The 11,729-nt window shown below is 41.5% G+C and overlaps 1 protein-coding gene across 4 annotated transcripts in view; it reads left to right on the top strand.

The window, feature by feature from the left end:
• pde4ba (phosphodiesterase 4B, cAMP-specific a) overlaps positions 1–11,729 on the top strand; it is a 192,436-nt gene that overhangs the window by 172,434 nt on the left and 8,273 nt on the right. For 3 of the 4 annotated variants that reach the window (XM_032524911.1, XM_032524912.1, XM_032524913.1), the window contains one exon: positions 1,803–1,915. In XM_032524911.1, coding sequence (XP_032380802.1) covers positions 1,803–1,915 — 113 coding nt within the window. Of the gene's footprint in view, positions 1–1,802; positions 1,916–10,681; positions 11,090–11,729 lie in introns of those variants that run through there. The other variant, XM_032524914.1, reaches the window with a different exon arrangement.

Genomic DNA, 11,729 nt, shown 5'->3' with positions numbered 1-11,729 from the left:
CACACACACACACACACACACACACACACAAATTCACTCCCTCTCTTTCTCTTACTCCCTACATCAGAGTGGAGGGAGGCTGTGGGCAGTGTGCCAGGTGCCTCTCGTGTTTGGGAGAGCAAACAGGCTTATGTCTTTGATGGCGAGCACATCAGAGCAGGGGACACATTCTACGTGGCCGCGCTAAGGTCGCCACAGTGCACACCCTGCTGCCATGTTGTGCTCCGCAGCTAGGAGACCCGGAGTATACACAATTCAGGGGCAGCAGACAAGTGTGTGTGTGTCCATCTCATCATACACTGCTTTCCAATAAGGACTCACTCCAACCTTGATGTACAGTTGTAGTTTTCTGGGAAAATAAACACTGGAACAGGGTTGAAATATTGACTCTGAATTCATGCAATAATATTTCTGCAGTGGCTACAGCACGATCTTGTTTCTCTCTCTATCTGGTCAAAGGCACTCTGTAGTGTAAATAATATTTTAAAATAATTTACGGAAAAGTCCTTCACTAAATTGATAATCATGCTTAATGTAACATAAGGGGTTTAGATTAGTGTTAAAGATAGATATCCAGTATTAGGTTTTACCTCTGTGTTTTACTTTTGTTGCACTACAATCATTGTATGCTGCATTTGTTTAGCAAGACAAGTGAAGAATAAATCATTTTAGATTATTTTAATTACTAATAATATAGAGATAAAATTATGAATCAATCTGCAGTCTTTTCTTCGGCAAAAGTGCCAAACAGTGTGACGATTTGCTGCTTTTCTTTGTCTTATTTGATATTAAACTGAATGTTTTGGGGATTTTGGGCTAAACACAACATTTGCAGACATCACCTTTTTTTTTTTTTTTTTTTTTTTTTTTTACTACTTCTGACATTTACTTGAGAATAATGGCAGATTCGATGATGAAAATAACCACTGGTTGTAGCCCACTTCAGTAACTACAAAAATTGTAATACAGGTATATCAGTCACCACATGTTTTACAAAGAAAAGACAGCACAAAGTATGATCAAACAATGGCATACACACCCTGGCAGTTGCCTAACATTACGGAAATATTGTTCAGTTCTGGTAAAATTGATACCTAACTCAGTTCCTGTAAGTCAGTTCCTGTAAATCTGTCATTTTCTCCGGGCTACATTTGTATGTGTACTGTGGTTGGGCCTTCGACCTACTGTGTATACATTGTAAAGCAGTAACCATACGTCTTTACAGCAGCTGTTAACATGTATTATGCACCAGATTATAATGACAATTGTTCTCAACTATGCAAGGACTCATTTAAACCCCAAAAAATCATGTGGGGCCCCTCCAGAGACTGATTTACAGGTGTCTGTTCGCTTCCTGTGAGGTGGGGTATAGTGCGTCTGTGTGTGGTGAGGGTGAGGGAGTATTTGGTTTCCTGCTCACGGAGGGTTGACGCTCATGTAAATGAGCTGAGGACCTCAGATTTTGTGTGTGTGTGTGGGGGGGGGGGGGGGTCACACACATATGCACAGAGAGAAAAGTTGAGTGTGTGACAGAGCAAAGTCCTAGCCTTCGTCCGCTCTCCTCCGCTCTGCTGACAGCTCCCCACAGCTACACCTCCTCATGATGAAGGAACGCTGCAGCCGGGTGCCACCTCTAGCCATTCCTCCTCCTCCTCCTCAGCAGCAGCAGCAGCAGCAGCAGCAGGCGCCCCAAGCAGGACCTTTGGGTGGATGTTGCCTAGGAGTGGCTGGCCAGCGCTCAGGCTCCATGTGCGCAGTCTGTTCTGACTGTGTGTCTCTGTGTGTCGACTGCTTGTTGACAGATGAGGCGTACCAGAAGCTGGCCATGGAGACGATGGAGGAGTTGGACTGGTGTCTGGACCAACTGGAGACCATCCAGACCTACCGCTCCGTCAGTGACATGGCCTCTAACAAGGTAGGAGAGGCTGCATCAGGTTTTTTAGGTTTTTTTTCACTCTTCTTAATCATTAGTGAAGAAAATGTTAAAGCAACACCAAAGCACTTTTCCTCTTCGGTCCCCCTATAGGTTGGAAGCGGAATTGTCCTTTACCGCTGTCTCATTCGAACTACCGATCCGCTACCCGATCTGGCAAACTTGCATAGTGCAGTTATAGCCGATAACTTGCCGCAATGCGAATGCAGAAGTGGCATTCACCCTGTTACAAGGTGATGAACCACTGAAACGATTTTGGAAACACATGGCACAAAAGAATCTTTGATGTTGCTTTAAAGGGCACAAGGCTAATGTTGCTTTAATTTTATTCAAATCAAAGAAAACTTTTTTGAAAACTTTCCATTGATTGCAAATGTTTACACAGAAAATGCTTATTGAAGGAGCTCTCAAATCTGAGTAGGAAGGGATTCTGCGAGGAGCACTTACCCTTCAACATAATAAACACATGAATAGCAGTTTACAGAATCCAGAGAAACTGTTTAGCTGTAAACATACATGAACTCAGCATGACCTTTGCAAATTCATCATATTAAAAGTCTGACTGTGTAGAGTAAGAAGATGTGCGTGAGTGATGTGCACCAACTTAACCCTTTTCTGCGTGACCAAAAAGCTGCATGTGCATGACATCAACTCAATGTAAAGTTTATAGACTGAGAGGGAAGTAAATGCAGACGGGGCAATTTATTTTCAAGTGGCTCTACGCCATCTTTGAGTCCGGTATACAGTTCCTTTAATTTATCCTCGGCCATAACAGAAACATGACTTCTGTCAACTTTGGCTATCTTTGGTTTGTTTGTTTGTTGTGATTACGCCTTACACTGCTGTAGAGGGGGATAGGAAGTTACAGATTTATTTTTTGTCGACTCAAACCTTCAATACTAAACACTTTGTATGACATGCTTGTGGCACTGAAATTCACAGTAAGCTACTGTACATTACAGGATGATTTGCAGCTGTGTGTAAGAGAGCCTGAAAATAGTTTTTCAAGCGAGCCAAGAGCATAAGGTTGTTATTTCTCATAAAACTGGACAACAGGATGCGAGGGATCCCGCAGTGGGTCAAACACAATAAACTAAAGAGGAAGAAAGAGAACATTTAGTTTGTGTGTGTGTGTGTGTGTGTGTGTGTGTGTGTGTGGTGTGTGTGTGTGTGTGTGTGTGTGTGTGTGTGTGTGTGTGCGTGCGTGTGCGTGCGTGAGGGGCAGAGTGACTCTCTCTTCCTGTCTCCATCCTAATCCCCTGATCACTCTCCAGACGACAATAGACTTCCCATCATGCCTGTTTGGATGGTTAATGGTCGTGTTTATTTATCCGATTGCTGTCGTCATCTGGACACTCCCATCACTGACAGTCAGCTGGATTGGTTTCAGTTTAGAAACATGTGGACAACTGAATAAATACTATTAACCACCTAAAAAAACAGACATTTAGTGTAGACATGGATATAAGGCCACAGGAAGACTGAATCACACAGGAGAAACAGAGAGTAGAGAGAAGTATGTCAGGATATCCGTTACAGCAGAATGAGATGGGATTTTCCAAATGATAAAAAAATCAAAACACTTTTTACAACAAGCTTTACTGTGGAAAAGCTGCTGTTTCACATAAACCCTGTCTGTGGACTTGTGGGATGAATTATCCCACTTTAGGCGAGGATTTTAGATCTTTTGCAATCACAGAAAATTTGGCAGGATTGAGCCAAACTTTATCTGCAGATGATGATTAATTTCATGTGCCTCCTCAATTTCAGAAATTGTAAAATATCCCAACTATGGAATAATGATGGGACAGTTTAGTGCTGCTCTTTTCTGGAAAATACTGTATTAGACTTACCCAAACAACTGCCAAGATAATCAGACTAGTGCAACACCATGATAATTTGACAGTAGTTTGACTATACATTTTAATGTCACTGTTGTCATGTCACCGGAGTCATGATGCTAAATTGAACGTTGTCTCATGTTAAATTTTCTTAATTTGTTTTTTTAAAGATTCAGCCATTAGTGTGTTTCTGTATAGAGAAATTAAGAGTGCTGGATGTGACTGATCTACTACTGATCTAGACTGTGAAATGGAGCACATCATATTGCACAATGTGCTTTCTGTATATTATGACCCTCTCTCATTGATGTGACTCCAGCAGGTGGCTGAATGTGTCTTGAAACGCATGTACCATCTGATAAGGACTCTGTCATGTCTGTCTTATATGCATGAACTGTTGGAGTGTGTATGTGACTGTGTGTCTACATAACAATTGGTTAATCCCATTGATATCTAGAATATCTTAATCCTAACCTTGTTTTCTCTGTAAACTACAACATTACACAACTGCTGCCTCTTTGTCATGTGAGCCATTACACTTGACCTGGTTTTAATACCAAGAACATGCCAATAAGATAATTTAACCCCTCGACTACCTGATGTGTTTAGAATGGAAAAAGTGTTATTCAAGCTGTGGCAGAGTATGAAACATGACTACAAGGGAAGTGAAATTCAAGAGGCTGCTGCTGTACAGTACCTCCAAGGTGAAGTGCAGGTTGGCGATGCTGAGGGCTTACAGTTTGTGACTGTCTTCCCTGTGATGTATGGCTGACGTAGACGGGTCAAGGCCTGTTGTGAGTTGGAATATTCTTCTGTGTGGAGGCTGTCGACCTTCTGTTATTTGAAACTATGGCGGAAAAGATAAGTCGAGTAACCCATTTGTTCATTTGGCAGAAACATTTTGACAACCTATTAATTGTTGTAGTCCTTTATTAAATGAAAATAACAAATATTCACTGCTGTCTTTTTTGTATTATTGCATAATTATCTCTTTTGATTACGCCTTGGATTTGGAAATTCTAGAAGACATTTTTCACTATTTTTATTTTATAAACTACACCATTAATTGATTCATTTAAAGACTTACTGACAAATTAAACAATAGTGAAAATACCTTTTAGCAGAACTAAAATGATAAGTTGAAGAATCAGCTTCTCTGGTTCCAACTTTTAAAATGAGAGGATTTGCCTTTTTTTTTTTTTAAATCCTTTGATCTAGAAAACATCAGAAAACTTTTCATTCACAAATTTCTATTTTTTGTTTTATCAAATGTCTTGTTTTGTCTAAACAACAGTCCAAAACCCCCGTAAATGTTTCATTTACTGTAACGCAAGTCCAAAAAAAGCAGCATATGACGTATGATCATGTGTTAATCACAATAGTTGCATAATTCTATTTCGATTGACTAATTCATTCATTGTCAGGGCTCTAAATACATTTAAATACATTTCCTCATTTGTCATTACAATTGGCATTTTATACTTGAAAAACTATGAATCAATCAATTAAGAAAATCATTAAAGACAATAGTTGCTAGTTGCAGACCTAATTGAAACCTGTTGATTTATTACAGCTGTTACTGGGCCTTTGTGCTATAGGTGTTGTGTAAACAGAACAGAGTTGGCAAATATAATACCAATGTGTTGGTTCATTGATGGGTTAATGTGCAATGCTTTCTCCAGTGGCCCGTGTTAGGAATTAGGCAGTTGAGGCTGAAAAGAGCTTTGTTTATTGAGGGAAAAACAGTTTGCCCTCCTGCTCTAGTTAGTAATGAATAAGTCAAATTAACAGCTGGATTCTCGAGTGTTGTGTACATCCAATCACAAAACAGGAAAGGTTTAGTGATTTTTGTTCTAAGAATACTATTCTATCCACAGCAATCTTTCTGTAAACGTGAAGGATTCTTGATAGTTAAAATACATAAAACACATCTACGCCTAGCTAGAAGTTCAAGGAAATCCACTGTGTTTATCAAAACAGTTAGTGTTATAAATCAGAGTGATATTGACAGTGTACACCTCAGAGCTGTGCCTGCCGGACTGCAGGAGTAGTGAACAGCAAGCAAAGGAGCTCTAGAGGTTAGAGGCGGGACTACCCCCATCAGGGTGTGTGTATGAGGCAGATCTCTCTCTCTATCTCTCTCTCTCTCTCTCTCTCTCTCACACACACACACTCTCAGTCATTGCTCCACATACACAGGGTGTGAAGTAAAGCCTAGTCAGACCTCGAAGCCCATTGTGAGTCACTAGAGCTGTGGCGTTTCCCAGCGTCAGAGAGCCAAGGCTTGGTCCGTTTACTCATGCTGTAGTCAGACTGAGACAGACACTCTGACGGACGACAGCCCCACTCTGCTCTGCACTTAACACAAAGCAACATGGGAGCCTGCTGCTTTGACAAGAAAGAGAGGAAGTTAGGGAAGCTAAATGGTTGGAGAAAGGTGAGTTTCTTGGATTTTGTTTGTAGTAAGTTATAAAGAGTTTTACTCTTTGTGATATCTTAATTGACTGTTGCACTATCAGTGTGTCTCTTTCTGTGACTTGGAGAGCTAAACTTGTATTGATGCTTCACATGGTGTGAATTTCACATGCTGTGGTAATAGTCTTCTAAAACATAATGTTTCAGTTGATCTTTTGGTGTTTAAAGCGATCATCTTCAGAGGACTTTAAACATTTTACTGCTGTGGATGCCAAATGCGTGCTTTAGTTTTTCTCCCTTTTGAAAGTAGCCTGTGTGATGTTTAATAGTTGTAGTTGTACATTACAGAACTGTATATTTTACATTTTTAACAGCTATATGTATGCACTTTTTATTAGTAAATATTATATTCATACACACTTTTCAGAGGTTCATACAACAAGCGATGTTGCATGCATTCTGCTTTTTAGAACCTATGTGCATCCTTTCAAATGATGATATGAAGAGATGGAATGTCTGTCTCTGGATTTTAAGGTTGTCTTTCTGCAGTTACAACTTAAGTTTGTGGCATGACTTAAACTTTTATCCCAGTGTGTGGAGATTGAAAGATGAAATGGGCATTGTAGAGACTATCGTTTGCATACCCTTTGGTTCTCCTTGGGACAATTCTCCTCGGGACTGATTTTCTCTCGAGTTACTATGTGGCCTACGATATAGACAAGAGTAATTGGTACGTTGTTGAACTGTACGGCTACATGTACCAGCATAGAGCAAAAAGCATCTTAGGAAAAACGAGCATGTGTGTTGATATTTCTCTTGAAGAGTCTAGTACTGTTTAAAGTAATGGAAGTGATAAGCAAAATGATTGGATGGATTTGAGTTACGTGAGGCCCAGCCAGGTGTTAAGTGGTGTTTCTAAACATAGTACCAAAGCCCGGAGAGTTTTCTTTTTCTGACTGAGGCCAAACACTCTGGTCATCTGGGGAGAATGACAAAGGTAGAGGCAGCGTGGTTAGATGCTGCTCAATGGTCAGTTTGTTCAAACGGGATGCAGCCTGAAAGGCAAGTCTTTTTGAGAATGTTTTCACAAAGGTTAGCAGAATACATGCCATTACTTTTGTTAACATGATAAAACGTTGCCTTATGATTTAAGCATTCATTTGAGTGTTGAGTAATCTAGTAGAGGTTTTGGTGAAGTATTTCTTGTTTCTTGGTGTAATACTGCTTCTGTGATATTTTACATGGGGGTGCTTTCTGCTTTCAAAGCATCCCGAGTTCAAGTGAGCACAGTTGTGCAGCCTGTTAACTGTTCTTCTCTAGCCAAAAATGGTGTTGCACACCACATATGACTCTGAGGCCTTAAACAGCTGGGAATGATACTTTCATCCCTCCCTGTTTTTTTTCTTCCGTTTCTTAAAGCTGACTGTTCTTGTTTGATACATCTTACTGCATAGGTTCCAATAAGCAGGAATATACTCTTTCTCAAACAGACACACTAAAATGAGTGAGTGAGTCAGAGGAAGTGAGAGGTTGTCAGGCCCTCTCTCAGATTTGTCTGTAGCTCATACGTAGGTAGGATCTTTACAGAGTTATGTCACTGTGAGTCTTTGCCATTGCGCGAATGTTACCGCCCTGCGTCATATTTTTGCCAAAGCGGGGAGGAGATAAACCACAACCACCGTAGGTTTGCTGCTGAAGAAAGAATGATTGTATAAGTCACCACCAGCAACGTTTCATAGTGTAAATATGAGATTTTCTTGATAAATTGATATAATTAAGAAAATTCAGATGGTAAAGAAGACACATAATGTCATGGTAATCAGTTGTTGTTTTTTTTAATTGAAGCTGCTATGAGTTGTAATGTAATGTTGAGGTTAAAAGGGTTAAAAACCTCCATAGTGTAATTGCTTTTTGCTACAAAATTTTCACTCTCATTATTGTAAATTTAAATTAGTTAAGACTTCCCCACAACATTTGTTTGTAGCTTTTCATATTTTAACCGGTTTATCCATAAGTCAGGTTGTGCATTTCTGACACTGCAGGGTTGAGAGGTCAATTGTCTGAACACTTACATTGTCAACACTGAGCAGGCTAAGTTAGTGCAGAGCATAGTGCACCCACTAGTGGCTCAAAGGCCCAACTTCAATCCCAACCACTCCACTTTACCACACTGAAAATCATTTTGAGCAAGAATTTAGACAAGAAAGAAGCTGTCCTTGTGATTCAGACCTTTAGCTGAGCATGTTTCAGCATTTCCAACTGTGGCAATTAAAAAATAATCTACCACAAAAAAAGGACAGAAGCTGGGAAAAAGGAATTGGTCAAATAATATAGTAATATAGTACATGGGTATGTGAGAAAGAGATACCCACAGAGCTCCGAGAGGCTAGTCTTCCTCCAGCGTCATGGTGTCAGTAGGAGGTAAAGAGGCTTCCCTTTCCCTTCTACCCCTGAAGCAACAATAACATCAAACACAAAATGTTAATAACACACTCATACAGAATTACACGAGCATGAATGTGTAAAACATGCCACATGTCAGCATTAACTGTGTGTATCTGTAGATAATAGCTTTTGTAGGCTGCTGCGTGCACCCGCGTGTGTGTGTGCACGTGTGTGCGTGTGCGCGCGTGTGTGTGTGTGTGTGTGTGTGTGTGTGTGTGTGTGTGGTGCGTGTGTGTGTGTGCATACATGCGTGCGTACGGGCGTGCGTGTCTCTGCATCATTGCTTTAGCCTCTGGGGAAACATAGCTACCTAACACATTGCAGAGAGACATCCCCCGCTGTTATTTCTGGTTTCTTTATTTATTATGCAGTGAGCTATTATATAAAGAGATGCCTCCTCTGTTTCTCTATTTTATTTTTTTCTCCTTTTTTCTTGCATACCACCTGCCTGCTTCTGGTTTTTTCCCTCAGTGGGAGGATAATCCGGAATCCTCTCAGGGAAGCTTTGATTCCCCCCCCCCCCCCATCAACTCGTACGTACACAAACACGTTGGACTGAGAGATTCTCTGGGAACTTCTGTTTACAGGTTCCCTTGGATTGGCTCTGAAGTGGCAAGAACTGTGGATTTTTTCTCATTAGCAAGGCATTGCAGCCATCCCCAAGGGGTTTCACAAACAAAAGTCATGACAAAATTGCCAAAAAGTACAAAATTTGGCCGGTGGTACTGATGTAACCGTACTTTCCAGTCAGGTGGCCCTAGCCTTGTACACTGCAGCAGTATCAACACCTGCTCCAAGGACAGCCCATTGATTCTGCCAGCAAGGCAGACAAACAGAGAGATTGATGACCGTGTTGGCAAGTGGCAGTTGGGAGAGAAATTGACATGTAAGTGGTAGAGAGTGAGGGAGAGATGGAGGGGAGGAGGGGGAGAACGGTGGATGCGAGCAGAGGCGATGTGTGTGGTGTGTCCTCGTGACAGCTCAGCAGCTACACCACATGTCTGCCTGGGAAGGAAAAGGGGAAGCCTCTCCTCCTTTCAAAACAGCCCAACAGTGGCCGCCTGATGCTGTTGCTATGGTGTTGCAGTGTTCTGGTAATTGGCCCACAAACACTTACTCACAGGCAGAGAGAGAAAAAATTGTGGGTTGTTGTCACCTAAATTGGGAAAGGATGCGATTATCTCCCATCTCTCCTTATTTTTTCTTTTTTTGTCTTCTATGACCGTCTTCCCCACTCTCTGGTTGTCTCTTGGTTGTTAAAAATATCGCTACACAGACACCCTGACAGCATCTAATGCGGATAATGAACATGCATATGAGTTCTCCACAATGGGGGATTTCAGGAGATAACAGAAGACTCAAAAAAGGGAGAAGATGATTAGAGAGATAATGGCGATAAAAATACAGTCGATGTGCATTCACAGTCCTCCAAACGTGCCCCATCCCCTCTATCAACCCTCATTGTTTTATTGTAGTGGGAAGGCATAGCTATACGGCTTCATGACATTCCTTCACAATGGCTGACATTAAAAAATGCCTTAAGAGGGAATTACAGGGGCTGGGAATTGAAAAGGATTGGATTTCTGTGCAGCGGTTGCATGGCTGGAAAACAAGAGAAAAGAGCAAATCTTACACCTGAAATCTATGTCTGGATATAATATGTCAGTTTCTCAAACCTCCCTTCACATCCTGGTGTATACACCAATGCCAAGCCATAATTAGGGCTCCCCCTTCTCCCCACTTTCTGTCAAATCATGTGTTCTGAATAGAGCGTGTTGCTGGGGCTGGCAGACTACAGCAGGGGAAAGGAGACAGAAGAGGAAGGGAGGGAGGGAGGAAACCAAAGAGAAAGAAAGAGAGAGTGCAAAGCAGGGTAGGAGGGGGAGTAAGCGTTACAGCAGTGAGAGTAGCGAAGCAAGACAAATCCAGTGGAGGAACCCCCCCTCCAGTTAGATGAACATCACTGCCTCACTCCCTCCTCCTCCTGTCTCCATCGTTGTCATTTTCCCCTCCTCCCTTCCTCGCTCCTCCATAATTTATCAGTGCACTGAGAGTTCCCAGCTCACGGCTCCAGCTGCTGCTCCAGTCGAACCACCGAGCCTGCTGGATCTCTTTCTCACCTAGCTTGTTTACGGCACCTACTTTTTCCTACAACTATCTATTCATCTATCAATCCCCAGGCATGGAGACTCAGAGCTGGCCCTTTTCTGCTTTTGAGAAGGACAGTGAGCCATCATCAAGCTGCTCTCTTAGCTGCTGAAAAAGAAAGAAAAGAAAATCACAAGAGGAGAGAAGAAGGGATTTTTTGTCCTTTTTGGCGTTGAAAGAATCTTGTTCGTCTGCCTCTGTTTTTTTCAATTGGATTACAGTTCTGGCTTTGTGTAGGAACGAGAAAACGGGGTCCAAAATGCCTGAAGCCAATTACCTGCTGTCGGTGTCTTGGGGTTATATTAAGGTGTGTGGCGCTTATCTACGTAGCTTGTCAGGATAACGCACCCAATTTATTGTCTCTTTGTGCTGGGTTGCATTGAGGCCCATTTCTATATATATATTTGGCATTTTGACATTGATTTTGTGTAGTTTTTTGAGATTACCGTGCTAGCCTAATTGCACCAAAATATATTTCCATAATGGAGAAGGAGGGGGGTTTGACAGAATAGTGTTGTGTGGCTCTGGCTCCATCTTGAGCCCTCTGCAGAGCTCTGTGTGTCTGTATATGTGTGTTGGTCTGTATGTGTGTGTGCACGCGCATGCATCATTCTGTCATAAACAGCTGCTACTGCAGTGCCCAGGTCTCTGTGTACTGTCAAATGCATCTAATCTTTTTTTTTAATCTATTTTAAGAGTTCATAATATGAAAAGTACACAAAAATCATCAAATGTGACAAAGAGGAATGTAGGGAGCAGTATGCTGATTTTTCTCTTAATATCATTGAAATTATGGACTCTGATTTTACGCTGACATTAAATAATGTTCTTTAACTGGTGCAGTGAAACTGAATACTGCTGTATTTTCCATGGAATCTTGTACCATGATTTATCCTAGGTTTTCCCCCACTGGAAACTGAGTATTTCTCTTTCTCTCTCTCTCCCCC

Source organism: Etheostoma spectabile, chromosome 9, assembly GCF_008692095.1.
Source record: "Etheostoma spectabile isolate EspeVRDwgs_2016 chromosome 9, UIUC_Espe_1.0, whole genome shotgun sequence".
Lineage (NCBI taxonomy): Eukaryota > Metazoa > Chordata > Actinopteri > Perciformes > Percidae > Etheostoma > Etheostoma spectabile.
Note: the sequence above shows the minus strand (reverse complement) of the source record. Positions and strands in the feature narration are given on the sequence as shown.